Genomic DNA, 22,066 nt, shown 5'->3' on the forward strand with positions numbered 1-22,066 from the left:
ATTCCCTTCATCTACCAAGCTGGTAATTTTGTCAAAGAAAGAGATTAGATTTGTCTGGCATGACTTGTTTCTCTGAAACCCATGTTGACTTTTTGTGATTATGGCATTGCCTTCTAGATGTTCACAAACTCTCTGTTTAATGATCTGCTCCAGAATCTTTCCTAGAACTGATGTCAGACTAACTGGACGATAATTGTTGGGATCCTCTTTTTTCCCCTTTTTGAAGATGGGAACAACGTTTGCCCTCCTCCAGTCTGCTGGGATCTCTCCTGTTCTCCAGGAGTTTTCAAATATGATTGCCAATGGCTCCGATATTACTTTTGCCAGTTCTTTTAATACCCTTGGATGGAGTTCATCTGGTCCCGGAGACTTAAATTCATTTAGATTAACAAGGTGTTCCTCTACTATCTCTTTACTTATTCTGTGCTGAAATTCCCCTATTCTGTCCTCTGCTCCATTATCCTCAGGTTGAGCACCCTTTGCCTTTTCTGAGAAGACTGAGGCAAAGAAGGTGTTGAGTAATTCTGCCTTTTCTCTATCTCCTGTTAGCATTTTGCCATCTTCTCCACGCAGTGGCCCTACCGTTTCCTTCTTCTTCCTCTTGCTGCGGACATATCCAAAAAAGCCCTTTTTATTGTTCTTAACCTCTCTAGCAAGCCTGAGTTCATTCTGCACTTTAGCTTTTCTGACTTTACCCCTACACATGCCTGCTATTTCTTTGAATTCCTTTTTTGTGATTTCCCCCTTTTTCCATTTCTTATACATGTTCCGTTTCAAACTTAGCTCGGTTGAAAGTTCCTTAGTCATCCATCCTGGTTTCTTGAGACACCTCCCGTTTTTCTTTCTCACTGGAACTGTTTGAAATTGTGCCTTCAGTATCTCCCTTTTGAGAAAGTCCCATCCGTCCTGAACTCCTTTATCTTTTAGTATTTCTGACCATGGAATCGCCCTCAATACTTCTCTAAGTTTACTGAAATCCGCTCTCCTAAAGTCTAGGATGCGTGTCTGACTCTGCCTGGCTTCTCCTCTCCATTGTATAACAAACTCCAGGAGAACATGGTCGCTTCCATGTTTTATAAGAAATTGGTTTGTCTCTGTTTCTAGTTTAAAATGTCTAGATTACATGAGGATGAAAAGATCTGTTAAATACGTATCAGAATGGCTAATGCTGAGCTAAACTGGTGCTAATTTTGGTTACCATACTGAATCTTTATTGGCTCTACGGAAGAGTAAAATTGGCTTCGTGAACCAATTGTTATGTCATTTTGACTTTTTATTCTTTTGCATTTTATTGTTTGCTTTTTGTTCTCCTCCATGTTTATATTTCCCTGTTTTTATTGCAACCTCATTTCATAATAAACAAAATTGTGATAATCTTTTTTTCCTTTTCAAAGAAAAAAAATCTGTTCTCTATAAAAATACTTCCATTCTCATAAGCCACAGAGTTAAAAAGATCTGCATTCCTAACCCATTGGGGTTATACATCATTGTCTATTTTATCTGCCTGAGACAGTTAAATCTTCAAAAGTACCTGTAAAATCTCAGGCAGCTGTCAGCCTCCTGTTGGTTTGCTACTAGTGGATGGGGGAAACACATTCTTTCAAAGGATGGTTGTCTTGATTGCTAGTGACTTCTTTAGATCAAATGAATTACAACATTTAATAGGTTGACGATTCTTAGGAAAGTAAAGAGGAGGAGCACTGGGTTCATGGAGGTCAATACATTTTAATGTTCTTTGGAGAGTAGGTGAAGAATAAACATATACAGTACTCCATCTTTTAAAAACAGAAGCCACAATACAGCAGAGAAATAAACATGCTTAAGCCCACTGAAAACGACAGGCTGGAACATAACATGATCCACAGGCCTGAGTGTACCCAAAAATGTAAGTTGGGGTCCTTGCCTATGAGGCAAGTAAGTATTGCTTAAAGTATGTTTGACTTATTTCTGAATATGTATATAAAGGTTCAAGGTGCCAAGGAGCTTATCTTGGTTCATTACATTTTGAGGACTTTAAAACTATTAACTATTTGGAAAATATTCTAAGTGTGTGTTTTTTGCTTCTGCAGCAGTTGAACAGGCAACCATGCATTGATTTTAGAGGAACTAGAATTGAATTGTAGTTAAACTAACATTTTTTTTGGTTTGTCTGTTGTAGCAGTTCAGTATTTCAGTGTTATATATCTTCTTAATGTTTCTGTTTAGGATGTCTGAAGAAAATTCAAGTGCAAGTGCATTTTCATGGAAGCTGTAATGGCTGCAGACCCCCAAATTCAGTTTTGCTGAGTTATAGTAAATTAGAAACTCAGTATTTAACTGGAATTAATTCCAAGAATTTATATATATTCAGTTTGCAAAAAAAACCCTGATTAGATTCTGCATAGGTGAAATGTGTAGAAAACCCTTACTGAAACATAAGCAATTGCAACTGCCTTATTGTTTGTTATCCAAATGCCTCTCTCATGTCCTGTGGGTGCTTTGAAAAGTCCAAACCAACATTGTGTTGTTATTCAACTGCCAAGTTACTGGAACTTTCCTCCTCCTTTTTACTCTAGCAGCCTTCAACACTGTCCAGACGTTGGTGCCAGAGAGATCCTCAACCTTTTAGAGTACATGTTGCATTTTAGGGGGGAAAGCTGATTTTGGACTGAAACAGGGAATGGAGATAACTGATAGATGGAGATCCAGAATGGAACCGCCCCTTTGGACTTTGTCTAAAAGTATCATATTTCCTTTTGGATTATCCATCATCTCAATGTTCACTGGGCTGTTTGCATTGCTGTATTACACATTTCTTGAAACAATGGGCAAATGGGTCATAAAGATCTGATGTTACATATGCTAGGGCTGTCCTGTATTCTTTAGCTGAAAGAGGGTAACATAGCATATTAACAGCCCCCTCCTTTTTAAATAAAAATGTAATCTTCTATCTTGTGTTAGCAAGCAAACTGAACTGATGCCCACAGAATCCCTATTAGTGCATCTGACTTTCCTCAGTTGGTTGGATGTATAAACTAATATTTCCTGCCTTCTAAAGGTACTGGATTATATATTTGGAAGATTACTTCAAAGTAACCTTCCAAAGTTATAATCCATTTCTCCTTTACCTTAACCTTTTTGTCCATTCATACTTGTTATTGCCTGCTGTCATCACCTCACACTATGTCTCCTTAGAAGAGCTCTCTTACAGCTTCCTTTCTGGACCTTTCTATTGATCACCTGGCAGGGAGTGTTGAATGTGTGATCCAGATGGCCCTCTTTCCTTCACCTCCCCTGACCTCCTACCCAGGAGAATTAGCCTCGTTGCAGAGATATGGTGTATTTGTGATTTGGTATATTTTTGTTGTCTGGTTTATTTTCGCTTCTTAAACTAATTTACAATGCTGTCAAACCAAGAAACATAGGAACAAAAGATTAATACTTTTATTTTTAATTTCTCTATTTTATTGGCAAGAAAAATTTAATAGTGCTTCTGAGTAGGCATAGAAGAATACATTTCTAGAGCTTGAAGATAGTCCAGTCCCCTGCCAATTGAGGAAATCACTGCTGAAACACCTCTGATAGATGTCCATCTAACTTCTGTTTTTTTCAGTCTTCAAACAATAAAGACAATGTCTCTGAAGACTTTGATAACCTCAGGATGAATACAATTTACTCCCCTAGAACAGCATGGCAGTACTGCAGCTGAGGCATAGCTCTGTTACAAAATTTTGTCCAGATGTACTAAATATAAATAACACGCTCCAATTTATCCAATTGATTAAAAAGGCAGCTACTGTAGATACAATATTTTTCCCCCTATGAGGTTGTTTAAAAACTCTACACTCTGATTCTGTTAGAGACAGATGGGGAAAAGACTTGTGAATCAGTTAATAAATTACACATGAAAATTGTGATAGCGAAATGATAAACAAAACATATTGGTTGTTGGAAAGATAGTCAGAGGTAGATGTGTTGGCCATGCAGCAAAATACAACAAAATCCACTAAACAAGGCTACTCTTACTGGATGAACAAAAAAGCACAAATTACATCATGCGAAATTTTGAAGCTTCAGTGGCTTCTTTATCAGATAAAGATGTTAAAAATCAAACTGGAGAAGATGATGATATTAGAGACATTTTGTCTCAGATGTTACTTCTAATGTCAATAAGATGTTTTAGAAAGATATCAATGCAGACAAAGGTCACTTCTTGGCCATATGGCCAGTAAATTTCAAATCCACTGTTGTTTTTGACCAGACTCATGGCGGCCCTCTGGATGAGACAACTCCAATGTCCAGGTCCTGCAAACTCAGACCCTTGATTAGAATCCCCCTTGATTAGATGTCCTCCTTGATTAGAATAATAGAATCATAAAATTGGAAGAGACCACAAGGGCCATCCAGTCCAACCCCCTGCCATGCATGAACTTTAAGCACCCCCAACAGATGGTCTCTGTTTAAAGACCTCCAAAGGAGGAGATTTCACCACACTCCAAGGGAGTGTGTTTCACAGTCTAACATCTCGTCCTGTTAGGAAGTCCTTCCTAATATTTAGGTGGAATCTCTTTTCCTGTAGCTTGCATCCATTATTCTGAGTCCTCTTCTTTGGAGCAGCAGAAAACAAGCTTTCTCCATCTGAATATGACACTCATTCAAATGCTTAAACCACTTTTTAACTGTCGCTTCTCCAGGCCTAACATACCCAGCTCCCTAAGTCTGTCTTCATAAGGCATGGTTTCCAAACTCTTCACCTTCTTCTGGACACGTTTCAGATTGTCAATATCCTTTTTGAACTGTGATACCCAGAACCAGTATCCCAGGCACTTGTTTTTAGGATATTATAGAAATTTTATCTTAGCCTGACTGACAGAAATAACTCTGCCCTGTGTGGGTCTGACTGCTCCTTTCTTAGGAAGAAAACATTGAATTGTTTTTATAGGCGGGATACAGACGGGCAGGGGAAGACGTCTTGGAGGTGTATTCTGCTGAATACGGAGCCTCCAGACCGCCCACCCCGGGGGCGTGGCTCAGGTGTATGGGGCTTCCACATGGGGGGCAGTGAAGACGCCTCACCTGGGGCCGTTTCTGACCTGCAGTTTCCATACCGCCGCCTCGGAGGACGCTGCAAAGAGAGAGGCAGCTTCTGCACGGGCGGCCAAAAACGGGGCTTTTTTTTTCTTTTGCCGGCTGGCGGATGCGCAGCTGCGCAGCTGCGGCGCTCAGCAGCGGCGGCAGAAAGCTTATGTGCACATTTAAAGTGCCCAAGCCCCTTTAAAACTTTTTCCCTCGCCCTGCCCAAGAACAATAGTGGTCTCCTGCCAGCAGGTGATCAGCTGGTGTTGGCATCCTTGTCTGCTTGCACGTTGCCAGTGTCACCAGCATCATGGATGCCTCCTCTCCTTTGGTCCCCGTGCTCTTGCTGAATCTGCAATGCACAGCCACAGCTGTCGCCGCTGCCACCGCTGTCCCCCTGCCATCCCCCATCACCTCCCTTGTACATATGTAAATATTTAAAGTTTTAGGGTTTTTTTATTGTTGGGTGAAAATGGCACAGGAATGTGTGTAGGGGTTCACTTTAAATTCCAAACTTTCCCCAATTCTAGCAGCGCATGCGTACATGTTGCTCTTGGGTTAGGGTTAGGGTTAGGGTTAGGGTTACGAGCATTAAAATAGAGTGCAGCTGTGCTGCAGCTTCCACATCTGCATGGCATCTGACGCTCTAATTAGAGCCTCGGTGCAAACTGCGCATGTTCCAGGACCCCGACTCATTATGCGACGCAGCTGACTCGGAGCTTTTAAATGGGCAACTTAAATGAGCAGCGTAGCAATTCTGGCGTACCGGTGCAGCAGCTTACAGACGGAGCTGCGCAGCTGTGCAGCATACAGAAAAGAAGCGGGGAAAAGCAGCACCTTTTTAATGCCGCTTCTTCCCGCTTGGGGCATGCGGGCGGCGTGTTCATGGAGGCATTCAGGTAAGGGCCATCTGAAGGCTATACCTTCATGACGTCATGAACACACCCCTTTTTGCCTGTCTGTATCCCGCCATAGTTTTTTGTGGGTTTTTTGGGCTATGTGGCCATGTTCTAGCAGAGTTACTTCCTGACGTTTCGCCAGCATCTGTGGCTGGCATCTTCAGAGAAACATTGAATTTCTCAAGAAGTCTCTGTACTGTTACATGTGGGAAAATATTCAGGTGCTATATAGGTAAAATTTGCCAAACAAACAAACAAATAAATTATAGCTCAAGTGAAAGAGTCTAACCTTTTTTGGAGGCATAAACCTCAAAGAGTTAAGTCCCAGTTCATTAGATCCCATTTGTCCCTCTTGGACACTGGTAAGTTCCAGCATACATTGTTTTAATGCCATAAAAACAGTAGCCCTTTTTTTGGACAGGTCTCTGACAATAAAAGATTAACATTTATTTATTTATTCAACTCATACCCCACATTTCTCTTGGCATGGGACACAAGGCAGTTTATAATATGTATTTATATAAATTGTGTCCATACAGTACTCTATATACATTTTAGAGTCCATGTTATTACATTTTAGTTCTTTTCTTTTTGCCTTAGAATTTCTATAGGATTTTATAGTGTGTTTTACTTGTTTTAGCATTGTTTTGTGTTATTTTGAAATGGCCTAAGGGCTAATCAATAACATTTCTTTCTTATACAAATTGTGTATAATTAAAAGCCTAACAATAAAAAGACATTATTATTATTATTATTATTATCCTGTTTCCCCCCCAAAATTAGGACTCCGAGCAGCTTAAAATTTAAAAAACAAGAGAAATAAACAGTCTTAGGACATTAATTTAACACAGTTTAAAACAATTAAAACCTACTCAGATGATGAAGAGTACAGCATATCCTATACAAGACATTATGCCCCATCCCATTAAGAGCAGAAATCCTGTTTAAATAAAAACACCTTTGCATACTTGAGGGAAGAGAACAGACAGGGAGGGAATTCCTCAGTCTGGGAGCAGCTGTCAAGAAGGCTCTCTCTGTGTCTTTGACTGCCCCATCTACATAATTCCTAGATTTTGAAAAATGGACAAGGAATTGTTTGACAGAACTACACTAATGATGAAACATATAATATTTCAAAACTGGAAATCTAAGAATAACAGCTATAAGACTATGTCAAACAATCTGACATTGTTTTCTCAAACTCTATGCAGATTAATATTATATATTAATATTGTTATAGCATATCATAATAACCACCTTGTCCAAATTTTCTTTTCTTTTTCTCTGTTATTATTTAATGGATTCATTTACAAAAAAATAATTATATACTTTTTTGTACATACATTTTTATTCTTGCAAATGTGAAACTGTAACATAATGTGCTATGAGAGATATAATGGAAATTATAAAAATTACTTTTGAGAACTCCATAATTTTTTAAAACTCAAATGGAAAAGAGGTCACCATCTGTGGTGTGTGTGTGTGTGTGTGTGTGTGTATGTGTGAGTGAGTATGAGAGAGACAGAGAGAGGGAGAGAAAAAAGAGGCAGAGGGAAGCTTGTGAAAGTAATTTTTGGGGTACATTTTCCAAAGTATGAGTTGTGTGTTGTAGGAATATCATATGAAGGTATATCCTTGGCTATTCTGGCTTGTACTGTTACAGTGGTTTGAACAAGTGCAGACAGTCACACAAGTTAAAGTGGATATGCATCGGTTTAGTTCATGTGAGAGCCCTGTATGCTAACAGCAAGAGTGAGGGACCCTTTGTGGTCGGCTGTTATTGTCAAACACAGCTTCATTTAAATGCTTTTAGTCTAAGGTATATGCTGCATAGAAAAGGCATAATTCTATGTCTATAGTAAGAAGACTTGACACGTGGCACACATATATGCTTGTGGAGCAGAATCCTCCATACAATAAACATGATAGCCCCCCATACATATACACACACATACACATCATTATTGCCCCTATGTCACAATGACATGTCTTTAAGTACAACTGAAGCCTCAGATGAAAAATATGAGCCTCAGGTGAAATATATGATGAAGAAATAACACCTTAGACTCTCTATTGAAACAAAATCATAAAGCAAGGTTTTTTTTTAAAAAAAAAGAATTAGGACACATCTATCAATGGATGATTCATGGCAGGCCATATCAGATATATTTTGTTATCCTATCAGAGTTTCCTTTTACTTCCATCTGCTGATAGATATGTAAACACATTACTTACTTCCCAATCTGTTCCCGTCACCCCAGCATCATCAATCTGCGACGGGAGCCTCCTGGTGGGATTGTGGATGGCACTATTAAAGGGGAAACACTTCCATTTTCATCATGGAAGCATTCTCGTAATTGTTAGAAAAGGGGCCCTTTTTAAATAACAGATTAAATCATTATTAAAAAAGGGCTCTTTTTCTAACAATTACAAGAATGCTTCCATGACGAAAATGGAAGCGTTTCCCCTTTAATAGCTCCACCTGCAATTCCATCAGGAGGCTCCCATTGCATGTCGATGATGCTGGGGCGACAGGAGCAGAGCGGGAGGTAAGTAATGTGATAAACTCCATTTTCTTTCTACAAATGTAACAAAATTCACATTTGCAGAATTGAGCGTTCCTGCTTCACAATGCAACCCTTGAAAATAATTTCTGAGAATTGGGGAACCATTAGGAATTATGCAGGATATAGTGTGGGAAAGTATAGAGAGAAGAGGGATAATTTGCATCTCCCCCCCCCCCCTTTAAGTGTGAGCACAGGGGCAACCTAGAATACAAACCATATTCTTCACAGGCTGTAAAGACTATGATTAATTTAGGAAGGACATTATGAACAGCTTCCATACTCATCCTAAGCCAGCCTTTTAAAACAAAGCTCTTTCCTGTAAACAAAGAATAAAAGAAAGGGACTCAATGTTGACCTGTCAGCACTGATCTGCTTACAGACCTCTCCAAATTTTCTCCTTGAAATGCAAAAGCCACAAAACATAAAAATGTCAACTGGATTAATTAAATGTTTGAACCCCAACAGCTCCTGCAGTGTCCAAAGGATGACAGCATGGATTAGTGACACTGAGGGTCATGAGAGAGAGTGTCACATTTCAAAGGGATGTGAAATTTGTAAATCAGGGCACTTGGGACAGCTTGCAGGACTTGTGAAAACATATTTGTCCAAATCCTTACACTCACAGTTAATGAGCTAAGGAAGAGTGATTCCAGTGGGAAGAGAGAAAGGAGCAATCCGTTTTATAAGTACACTACTGTTGATTCCTCTGTTTGTTTCTTCAAGTGGTTTTATTCCCAATAGTATCAAAGTATGGCTGAACTTCTAAGAGCTCACTTCTCTAAACTGGGTGCATGTACATCTGCATGTAATCGTAAAAGTAATCCAACACCACTACAAACAAGTTTAAAAATGTTGTAAGATGCAACCTGCTCTACTCTTTTGAAAAAGTACTTCATTGCTTGCGAATTGTTGTTTGGATCCTTTGTGAGGAGAATAGTGGAATATAAAGAAAAAAATAAATGTTTGAATCTTAAGTAAATCACTGTTGTTGTTGTGTTAGTGGTCTGCCTTCACCTTCAAGTCCTTTCCAACTTATGGCAACCTAAGGTGACCCCATCATGGGTCTGAGGATATGTGTCTATCCCAAAGTGAATTTCCATGGCAAATGAGGAATCAAGCCCTGATCTCCAGTGTCACTCAAACCACTGCACCACACTGGCTCTTAAGTACACATTTACCTGTTTACACACTTGTAATTTCAAATGAACACTGACCCAGTTTTCAGATCTGCAGTGAAGGCCCCATTTCATATCCTACCGTCTTGAGAAGATAGTTTGAACAGTACATAAGACATGGCTTCCTCAGTGGCACCATGCTTGTAAAACTCCCTCCCAAAGGAAAACAGGGTGGCCTCACTCAGCCCTTTCCAACTTCTAGTGAGCAGCCAAGACTGCACTGTTTTGTAAGGACTTTGGTCCATCAAATCAGGGGTAGCTTTGGGATAGCTTTTAATTATATACATGTGTTTGAAATTATTTAAAAGAGAGGCTTCTTTAAAAATACTTTAATAAAAAATAAAGTTTAGAGAACTTGTACACTTGAGTTTTGATTTTGATTTTGTTTTGTTTTATAGAAATTGGCTCCTCGGTTTATACATTACCCACTCCTGCTATATAAACACCATGTGCATGGAAAGTTTTTATGCTTTTAAAGGATGGCTTCTTACCGTTTGCCCACAAAGAGATTGCCATATAATGAAACCTAATGTGTGCTCATAGATGTTTTGTTTGTAGAAAAAGTTTCTTGTAAAATGTATGAAAATGAAGTTCCAGTTCAAGATGGTATCATCTCCTCTTCCTTCACTGGATGACTCCATTTCTACTGTTGCTTATTTAGGGCCTCTATTTTCAGAAAGTCATAAGTTTATTTGAAGTGTGATGGGACATTTTGAACCAGATCTTGGTGTATCAATACACAAGGATATCCTTTCTGCATCTTTGTTGTTGCAGATAAACAGTGAGATTCTGAGTTAGGTTTATAGATTTGGAGCAATATGTAAAATCCTTCAGCTATTGGATATATGCAAGCATTGATCGAAAGGCTGATAGATAAGAAGCAACAGGAATGAGAAGAAAATGAAGGTAGGGAAGGAAAATAGAGGAGGTTGTTTCAATTTCACTTAGGTGGAGTACCACTAGGGTGTAGGAACCTTTCAATAACAATATATTGGCATCAGAGTGATGTAGTGGTTTGAGCATTGGGCTTTGACTCTGGAGACCAAGGTTTGAATCCTTGCTCAGTCATGGAAACTTACTTGGTGACCTTAGGCAGGTCACACTTTCTCAGCCTCAGAGGGAGGCAAAGACAAACCCCCTCTAAACAAATATTTCCAAGAAAACCTTGTGATAGGCTTGCCTTAGGGCAGTGGTTCTCAACCTTGGGTTCTTCAGGCATTTTAGACTTCAGCTCCCAGAATCCCTGATCATTTGGGCAAGCTGGCTGAGACCTCTGGGAGTTGAAATCCAAAACCTTAGGAAAGCCAAAGGTTGAGAACCACTGCCTTAGGGTAACCATAACTCTGAAACGACTTGAAAGCACACAACAGTACACAACGTTTGACTTCTTTAACTTTTTTTAAATCAAATAGAATATACTGTCTATTTCCCATATAATATACTGTCCATCCCCCATATACGTATAGTGGTGAGTTTTGTATTACCGGTATGTTATTTGTTTTAAATTAAAGAAGCCTTAATTTGGGGTGAGGGGAGTGCAATAGGGGACAATGCACTTAGGAAATCAACTAGAAGTTATGCAACATGACCAAGAGCAGCAATATTTAGCTGATCTGTTTTGAGTTAAATGTGACAAATGAATAGAATAGATTGAGGTAATTAAATTGGATGGTGACACCCAGATGGCTCTAATGATGAACAGCTGTGAGGTCAGGGAAACATACTGTACTTTGAGAACAATTAATGACTCTCCATAAAAGTGACCATAAACTGACCGTAATAAGTCACCCTAGTCCTCACAGTTGTCACTAGGAGACTAGGGTGGGACATCATATTCATATCTTGTTAAGGCAACATCAAACTGCTGTCCTTTTGATCTTGATCTGCAGGTCTGTCTGAATAGTTTCACTGTGGCATGTTTGTACACTTCAGGGGTGCAGATATAACAATCTGGCCAGTACAAATCATGTAGATCTTCTCCACTGTATATACAGCTCACTGGAATCAAGGCTTTGTTGCATGAACCAAACATTGAAAGTTGACTCATAAACATGTAGTGCTTCTTTAATCTTCTTAATCAGGACTTTCTTTCTCACAGACCACCTTTTTTTGAGATCCAGGTCATGATGAGATGGAACATGATTTAGCAGCCTTGCTGAAACAAGGAAATTTTGGGACTCACAATTCCCTAGCTTGGAAACCAACTGAAAATCTTATGTATACTATGGTGAATCAATGGGAGAAAGGGATCATAAATTTAAGAAGAAATAATTCTGAGAGGGAAGAGGAAAATGAAATAATAATTTTTAATTTTGTAAAACTAATACTTATTATTCTAGTCTATTATCTTATTTTTCAGGTGAACGTCCTTACCAGTGCCCATACTGTGACAAGGCTTTCAGCAAAAATGATGGATTAAAAATGCACATTCGGACCCATACAAGGGTAAATATTTATTTATTTATTTATTTATTTATTTATTTATGGCATTAATGTTCCCCCTCTTGACCCCCCAAAGCCCCCAAGGTGGTGATACACAGTAAGTAAAAACACTTTCTAAAATTACATAAATTACATTAAGCACCAATCAAAACAATTGAGATTTCTCATTTAAAAAACAGCTCTAAATTTTTATTTTTAAAGGAGAGAGATCTGTTATCTAATCTTGTCATGCAACCGGTTACTAATGTAAAATGGTCAGTAGGAAGAGAAAGAAGTTTATGTTTCTTTTTTGCTATGGACACACCTCCAATAGTAAAGCAAGTTTAAAAAATGAATAAACTGAGCAGGATATGACTCATAAAAATGTTCTGTCTGGAAGTCTAGTAGATGATCTACTAGATCATCTACTAGACTAGAATTGCAATATCCTTCTGTTACATAAATACAAATGTTTTGATGTCAAATATATTATTTTAAGCCTATTATTTTAAATACAGAGGAAATTCGATATTCTTGTTTATTTCACTTTGAGTCCTGCAGATAAATCCACATGCGTGTCAACTGCAGAGCTTAGCTATTAGTATCCTGCTTGTATATATGCTTAATTTGTTCTGCCATTTTGAAAAAAATATGAATTTTGAATAATGTCAGTTCTCCTACTACAGGTAGGAGGAGGTTGAAACAATCAAGGAACAGTATTTTTCATTTGACCAAGCCAAACCAAAGGACTGTATCAACAGTGTGTATTGATAAGGAGTTCACAGGCTGGAATGCTATTGCTGTTTTGTGCTAAGATCATTTATATGTAGAATTCAAAGATATAGCCATGTTAGTCTGTAGAATCAGTATGTAGAGAAATCTTGTAGCACCTTTAATCAATCATTTATATGTGTCCTATGAATGCCTCCTTGTGTGTAAGCCCTCTTGAAGTGTTATATGTGTTTATTGGAGGGCAAGCTCCATGACAGAATGTTCTTATATTAAGGAATGTTCTTATATTAAGGAATCATTCCACACCTGTGTCAGGAAAGATTCTAGCACTGCTTTCTCCCTGATTCCGTGTTTCTTAAATTCAATGGTTTATTTATTTAGTAGTGTAGAAGAGTATTCTGAGTCTCATTCACCAGCAGTGTGAGATAATCCAACCCAGACAAAGGTTTACTACTACTTTGACAACAATGGCTCTGAATAATTTTGTGTTTAACTTCATACACACCCAAGTCTCCTGCAAACTGCACCACAAATGTCATCAAGCACACTGAAAAATGGTTAAGGAAATTGTCTAAGGTAGGATTGGGGACCTTCCTGGCATTAGAATCAATTTAGTTTTTCCAAAGACCAGTGCAGGAATCAGTGAGTGGAGACATGTGTCGTTTCAGTGGTGGGTATTATCTTATTGCTGTAATTAAAAATTTTCCCATTAAATGATCAGAAAATCTGCGGTATTTTTAGTAACATTAAACAAACAAAGAAACCTTAACTTGGCCAAACAATCAGGCTTTTAGTGTTTTGCAATATTAAATCTCATAATAAAATGTTAATCTTTGATCAGCATATACATATTCTGGATGCATTGTGAACCTTCATGGTTTAATCAAAATGTCCTCATTTTAAAAACAGAAAATAGTGTATTTCCATAGTCACTTAACTCAAGCCATGTGCGGCATGATGGCTTAAATATGTTTGAGACATTGTGACAGATTGTCAGATAAAGAGATGAAATGTCACATATCTCAGAACTTATGACAAACACTTTCATTGGAAATCCTTGCAACCATGCTAAGTGTGATTAAAAATACACAAAGCAAAACCAGAAGTCTACTGAACTCTCCCAGTTTGGTCCTGTCATGTTGTTTACACACTGGAGTTCTGAAATGTAAACGTCATTCTTGTTTATACTTGACTGACATTTTGTATAACCTTTCACCAAATTGTGGATCTTTCATTTCAGAATAATGAGTGCTGATGGTGTTGTGATGTTAGTAATATCAGCCATATTTATTTCAGACTAACACCAAACAAAAACACAAAAGGAAACAAGTCTGTTCTTTTAGAATTGTAGTTGATTACAATGAATGTTTTCTTGCTTTATTTTTTATCAAACCTAGATATACTCAGTTGTTGGTAACAGCATATTATGCAGACACCTCCCCCATGATGTTGGTTTAATCAAAGCATTTCAAACCCCCAAAGTGACACCTGTTTAAACTCTTTGTGGTTTCCTGCTTGATTCTCTTACTCCATGACTATAGATAGATGTTTGCCACAGATGCCAACAAATGGTGGATTAAATGTTCAACAACATGCATTTCATTAGATGATCATAAAGATGAAAGCTGTGCTGTTAATTATGATTTTTTTACTATAATTTACATAAATCCTACAATATATACAATTAAATTTATGATTCTGAGGGTCTTTTTTAAAAGACTGTGGACCATGTGTTGTACATCATTGCTTTTTATAAATTAGCATAGGAAAGAATTACTTTGTTATGGGTTATTATTTAAGAAGTGGTAGCAATATTGTTTGTTTGTTTGTTTATGGTGTTTATACCCCACCCTTCAGCCCTAAAGGCTATCAGAGCGGCTTACAATTATTGAATTATTCTTTTAGTTGGCATCAGTCAGAACTTTTTCTTAAGGGGGTAATAATAGCATGGGGGATTTTTGTTGGGACCTTGGGGTGGGGGAGAATTAGACTGAACGTCACCTCTATATATTATACAGCATGTGGCTGAACAGATGGGCAGGAAAAAGTGACTGGAACCTGCATTTTCTGGAAGCGGGTTGAAACCTCACTGTCTGCACTGGCTGCTCTCAAGATGGCCTGAATGCTCATGTCCTGATAGCATGTGGTGTTAAGCCATGCTGCTGGGTAGGGTTTTTTTTAGTCATCTCTCTACCATGCATGTGTGCAGTCACACAAACACACCACCAGGGACTGCCTGCTGCTTAAATGCCATCCCATTGGATGGCCACACACACCTTGGATCGACCACACAGTCACACTTCCACGGATACAGGGCATCAGAGCATCAGTGTGACCAGTAAAACACCAGCAAAGCACAATCATGGGCCCCTTCTACATGCCCCCTTCACTCCATGCCATCTCTTGGACTCTCTGGTTTGTGTATGTTGTACTTCTATCCAGTGGAGGTGTCAAACCTCACTGTTTTGCATTGCCACCCTGGTTGCTTGGGTATGCCAGCTTCGTTGTTTTTTTAATGTACACCTGCTTTGGTGCATTTATATGCAGCTTTAGGGTTAGGATTAGGATGGATCTCTCCTTCAGAACCACTCTCGCATCAGGGCGTTTACATGCTGGGTCATAGGTGCACATTTTCCAGGCTAAGTAAGAATATCCCGTCTTCGTTTTGCTCCAGTTTTTATCTCCTGAGCACAGCTTCAATCCAGTTTTCCATCATCTAAATGCCCTGCCTTCAAAGCAAGTGAAAACTGGTTTATTTGGCCCATCTGTTTCACACCTATGTTACTGAGCCCCCCATACACATACACCATATTTAGGGGTTGTTGTTGTTGTTGTTGTTGTTTTAAAAAATGTGAAGAGTTTGCCCATGGACACATTTGTATCACAAGTAAGTTAGCCTTCAGTGGGCTTGACTTTGAGTCAAATCATGGGTCTGCCTTACTCAGACAGTGCTCTTTGTCACCATAGGACTGTGAGGATACATTTTAAAATGTAACACCAGGCCTTCTACATACAAAGTATGTGCTTAACCACAGAATGAAATTCTAGGTTCTTTAAGAACATTGTGATAATTTCTGTCTCAGAGAATAACAAGCTCTGACAGCATGACATTTTGACTGATTGCTCTTTAGTTATGGTTGCTATCTTTAACCTTTAATGATATCCTTCAAAATTTGAAGCAAAAGCTCATGAAGTCTATAGAAATAGAATGTTCTTTTTTTCACCAGAGCCTGAAATTTGAATATTATGAATTATGAATAACTGAACAGCATTTTATTAGGGTTGTAAGGCAGAAGTGGGAACCCTGCAACTGTAGAGATCCATGCAGTCCTAGGCCCCCTCAGGATCCTTTCAGAAGATCTCTGGAAGAGACCAAATCAGACCTCAGCAACAGCAATCTGTCCCATTTCAAAGCATCCTCATGGGTGGGGAAGGAGAAAGGAAAAGAGGTGGATGGTTATTTTTGGCTCTAAACCCATCTACCATAAGCACCACCTTTTTGCTTTTATCTCTGGAAATTGAAGGACAATAATCTAATTCCAGTAAAAATAGCTTTCTGGCAAGTGGAATTCATTAAATTACATTCCTGGTTACTAGGGGTGCCAACTAGATTATTTGGGTCCAGAGAATCATTGAGCTCGCAGAGAAATGCGGAATGCAGAACCAAGCAGACATTAGTGTTCAAAATATTGTTATAAGCTACTGTTCAAATTTTAAGCCTTAAAAGAAGCCTGAAGTAAAAGAAACAGTTGTACAACAGCAAGTCAAAATATAATCTCCAATCTCTGTGTGGTAATATGATGTGGATTTAGTAGTAAACACTGCCCCAACCAGGACAAGTGGATAGGAAAACTTGTGCAAATAAGAATGAATGCAGCTGCAAAACAACAAAAGTGAAGTGTGGTCCCAATGTGTTAATTGTAACAATCAACTAACCCTGATTAACCAAAATCAAGGAAATCAGTCAAACTACCTCCACATTAGCAACAATCAAGCATTACGTTTAAAGTAACTAATTCAGTGTCTCAGTTCTTTTGCATCTTGGTAACACTCCAGAATAGATACTCTTGTTAGTATGGCTTCATAAATGAGAGGAAGGCAATATGTTTGGACTAAAATGTACCATTAGAAACCAATTAGGAGCCAGGTTTCACTGCAAGCTCAGGATACAGCTAGATGAGCAAGGCTGAGGTCCTCTCAGCTTTGAACTTCAGTGTAACACAAATGAGTCAGCATACTGTACTAGTTTAAATGGTGGACAACGACTCTGGAGATCAGTGTTCTGATTCCTTGCTCATCTATGGAAACCCACTGGATGACCTTGGAAGAAACATATGCTCTCAGCCACAGAAAACCCCTTTATAGGTTTGCTTTAGGGTTGCCATGCATCAGAAACAACTTGAAGGCACACAACATCAGTATAACACATAGAATACAGTTGTATGACATGCAGATTTTGTTTTCTGTCTCTTATGCATATATTTTTAATTTAAACCACCTATACATCTGTTACGTAAGTGTGTAACTGTGATGAACAGGGGTAATATGAAAGAAAATGAGATGAGATTAAACAAGTCTAACAATTAAACAAGTCTACCAGCCGTCTCAATATTATTGGAGAGGTGGAGTAGAAATAAATTTTATTATTAATTAATTAATTAATTAAGGAGATGTAAATATAAAGATTAGGAGCTTGGGGTAGATGGGAAAGAAACATGAAAATATCAGAGAAGAGTCAAGAAAGTGAAACTGAAAATATTGTGTCATAGTGTCATAGTGTTGTCACAATGGTGGTGGTAGTAGCAGAAGACATTACAATACAGTGCATATGGGAGGGTGCCTGTAGAAGCATATTGTTTCTTTAGCAGTTTTTGGTCATTGCGATTTTTTTAATTTATTTTTTGCTTAATGAATCCCATTGTCCTAATCAAAAGTAGTTGAAAAACATTACCATTTGAGTGAGACGATAAGTCCAAGAAAAGATTCTCTTATTTTGCCAAGGGTCTGAAACAGACATCTTTCTTAGTTGCAGGACTGAAGGGTTTTTTTTCTCCTTATGTTTAGCAATCTGTATCTATCTACAGCTCTTTGGAGGTTACCTTCTTTGTCACCTAAGCTCCCATGATTGTAAACAACTGTATATCTAGTATATCAGTATTAACATTCTGGTTTAAGAATCTCTTACAGTTTGGATTTTGAGGACATTTATATGGCGAGAGAATAAATTTATCCTTCAACTTTATTATCTTTTATATACTTATTTGGTAAACAATTATATTATACTGTTGTACACCTAGTAGAGGATAATCATATCACATAAATTATATCAAATAAATATTCTAGTCTAGCCACATTTCTTTCATAGACATTTCAAGATCTTGGCTTATTCCCTTTAATCATAGATTTTACATACTCTAGACATCTTTTTTTCTTGGACATTATATGGTCTGGTATCTTATGTATATTATCTCTTATAAGGAACACATCCTAAGCTCATAAGGTATATTGAACATGTACTTGTAGTACATTTAGAAGTAAGGATATCATTTATGCAGTACTGAGGTGTCAAAACTCTTATTTCATCTCTTTATGGAATTGGCTCATCTCATATAGGCATTTACCTACATTTGCAGTATTTGGTAGCTCTCCAGTATATTGCAGTACATATAAGGCATAGTACAGATGTTTTTAACTTAGTTCAGCACATACATTTACATACATTTATATGCATACATCCAGTATTGTTATTATTGCAGAGAGGATTTCTCATTCTGCCTGTTCTGGGAGTAAAACTCTGATATGATACATTGGTTTTTGAGAATTGTAAATAAAATCTTACCCTTCCTGGGGTTTAGCATACAGGCACACACTTTTGGATCTCCAGCTTGACTGCTCTAGGCAAACCAGCCATGACTCGCTACTTTTTCCTGCTTTCATAGCTTTTACTGCCTTTGTTTATTTGTTCTATCTCTGAATCACAGAATTAGTTCACTAGATTTCATTTTAACACAGTTCTAAATAACAAACCTCATCTGCACAAATCTTGCTAAGAAAACCCTATGATAGGGTCTCCTTAGGCTTGCCATAAGTCGGAAATGACTTGAAGAAAGAACAACAAACAACAAAGATCAAAAAATCTCAGTTTGGCTGTCTACTTGCAGTTTCCTTATATGGGATGGCCCAGCTAGTCATATTTCCATATGCTAAAATATGAATTCCCTTTCTTATCTGTGATTTGGAATTCCATTGGATAAATGAATTTTAGGTCTATACGTTTAACCTTAGCATTTCCCCGTGACACAGTCAGCAACTTTTAGGCATGATTTTTAATACAGTTTTAACCCTTAAATTCAGAATGCAGGATAAGAAGTGACAAAATCATTATTAGTGAACCTGTACAGACAGACCAAAATAAAGCTGCTTTGGGTCACTTTGGAGGTATGCTATTTAAATGATGCATGCATCCTAAGAGGCCAGAAGCCATGCTCCAATCCTAAGGACTGGAGCGCAGCTTTGGTGCAGCTTCTGGCCTCTTAAGATGCATGTGTTTAAACAACATACCACTAAAGTGACCAGAAGCAGCTTTATTTTGGCCTGTCTGTATGGGCCCACAGACACAGTTCCCATAACTGGATAAGACAAGTGGGAAACTTTGCTGAATTACTTTCAGTGGTTGAAAGCAAGACTTTAGAACAGATTTGGTAAAAGTTACTTTTTGACTATAACACTCAGAATCTCCCAGCTGCTGGGGATACAGGTCTAAAAAAGTAACATTTCCATGTTCCATAAAGATAAACAGGGTAGGGTAAATAGAACACTGTTTGTAATGTGAACCTCATATTGAATACTGTTTGCTGGTGTATACAGACAGCTGTCTGTCTGGATCCAAGAGTTTATAGGACCATTACTGAGATTTGGAACAGGTGAGGAATGGTGTAACATGAAATCTGTATTGAATGGCAGCAATTTTTTAAAATTGAGAAGTATAGTCCAAAAAAGCAAAAAAGCAGAAACAGGGTAGCCATCTGGTATCTCAGGTTCATACTCCTTGGACTTCCATGTGGTCCCAGTTAGATAATGAATCTAGTGGAAACTCTGCACCTTCCTGAGATGCTTGTGTGGAATGCCAGCCACTGTATGGACCAACACTTGCCATCTTAGGGGATATACATGTGATATTGTTTTTCATATTCAGCCACTCTGGCTGCTTTTAAAGACGTCAGTTGAAAGCACTCCATGTCTAAACCTTTCTCAGTTTTCCTTTGATTTGAGACCTAGTTCAGTTTTGTTTTGTTTTGTTTATTTAGCTTTGTATGGGAAAATATCCAGTTAGGACAGCTATGTAAAGTTAACAGTGGTATGTCTAAAAAACTTTATAATTTCACCAAGCATTTGTGAAAAATGAGGGTTCAGTTTTAAACACAGAGAATAGTTTGATGTGGGGATACTAATAAAGAAAAATATGGATTCTGAGGTGGTATAATCCTTTTAAGAGAGTGAAATGTCATGGCATAGCTTAGAAAGATTACTTTTTGGATGTAGACTCCCAGAATCTACCAATCAACATGGTTCAAAGGCATGCTGTTTTAGAAATTCTCGGAAGTATAGTCCAAAAAAGGAACATTTGCAAGCTAATATGGACATCCTAACTGAATAAGTATAAAGGAATAACTTGCATTTCCTGAAATCCAGCATCTCTTAAAGAAATTACAATACTCATGTATAAGTCTAGAAATTTTAGTCAGATAATTAACCACAAAAACTTGAGTTGACTTATCCATGGGTTACTTTAGGTACTATACTTACTATAAAATAAATAAATAAATAAATAAATAACTTTATTTATATACCGCCCTTCGAAACATCAGGGCGGTTAACAGCAATATTCAATACAATTTATAAAAACAATACCATTAAAACAGTAATAAAAGAACTTGTGCCAGATCACAAACAACTGACAGAGGGGGGAAGAGGACTCTCAGGGCAAAGAATCAGGGGTAAGCCTGCTTGAAAAAGAATGTTTTTAGCCCCTTCTTAAATTGGGCCAGGGAGGTTGCTGAATGGAGCTCGATGGGCAGCAAGTTCCAGAGGGTGGGCGCCGAGATGGAAAAGGCCCTTCTAGTGGTGTTAACCAATCTAGCCTCCGGAACTCTTAACAAATGCTGCCCGGTGGATCTGAGTGTGCGGGGCGGATTGTACGGAGAGAGGCAGTCCTTTAAGTACCCTGGGCCCAAGCCATTTAGGGCTTTATAAGTTATAACCAACACCTTGTATTGCGCCCGGAAGCGAATAGGCAGCCAATGTAGGTCTTTTAAGACCGGTGTTATATGACTGGTCCTAGATGTATTAGTGACCAGTATTGCTGCCATATTCTGCACTAATTGCAGCTTCCGGGTATGGTACAAGGGTTGCCCCATGTAGAGCGCATTGCAGAAATCCAACCGAGAGGTTACCAGAGCGTGTACCACTGTTTCTAGGTCCCCCTGGCTCAGGTAGGGACGCAGCTGGCATATCCGCCGAAGCTGATAACAGGTGCTCCTGACCGTCGCGTCCACCTGAGATGTAAGGTGGAGCGACGAGTCGAGGAGCACCCCCAGACTACGTACAGAGTCCCTCACGGGAAGCGTGATCCCATTCAGGACAGGTGGAACCACCACCATCCCTGGGCCAGGAGAACCTATCACAAGTACTTCCGTTTTCTCTGGATTCAAGCTGAGCCTGTTTCCCCTCATCCAGCCCATTACCGACTCCAGACAGGCCACGAGAGGAGAGATGCCATCCCCGGTCACTGCATCAGTCGGAGACATAGAGAAAATTATTTGGGTGTCATCAGCGTACTGATAACCCCGTGCCCCATGTCTCCGGATGATCTCTCCCAGCGGTTTCATGTAAATGTTGAAAAGCATGGGAGACAGAATGGCTCCTTGAGGGACCCCAGATGTTAGGGGTCTCTTGTCGGAGCACACGTCTCCCAGCTGCACCATCTGGAACCTCCCAGAGAGGTAGGACCGGAACCACTGGAGCGCAGTGCCCCCGACTCCCACCTCTACCAGGCGCTCCAGAAGGATACCATGGTCTATGGTATCGAAAGCCGCTGAGATGTCCAAGAGCACCAACAGGGACACACTTCCCCTGTCAATGCCCAGATGGAGGTCATCGACCAAGGCGACCATGGCAGTCTCAACCCCGTAACCCGCCCGAAAGCCGGTTTGAAATG

The 22,066-nt window shown here is 38.9% G+C and overlaps 1 protein-coding gene across 3 annotated transcripts in view; it reads left to right on the forward strand.

The window, feature by feature from the left end:
• PRDM5 (PR/SET domain 5) overlaps positions 1-22,066 on the forward strand; it is a 113,993-nt gene that overhangs the window by 75,975 nt on the left and 15,952 nt on the right. For all 3 annotated transcript variants that reach the window (XM_089525869.1, XM_089525867.1, XM_089525868.1), the window contains one exon: positions 12,056-12,141. In XM_089525869.1, the coding sequence (XP_089381995.1) occupies positions 12,056-12,141 (86 nt within the window). The remainder of the gene's footprint in view (positions 1-12,055; positions 12,142-22,066) is intronic.

This window comes from Sceloporus occidentalis, unplaced genomic scaffold, assembly GCF_023333645.1.
Source record: "Sceloporus occidentalis isolate IW3139 unplaced genomic scaffold, rSceOcc1.0.p SCAF_5, whole genome shotgun sequence".
In the NCBI taxonomy this organism is placed as follows: domain Eukaryota; kingdom Metazoa; phylum Chordata; class Lepidosauria; order Squamata; family Phrynosomatidae; genus Sceloporus; species Sceloporus occidentalis.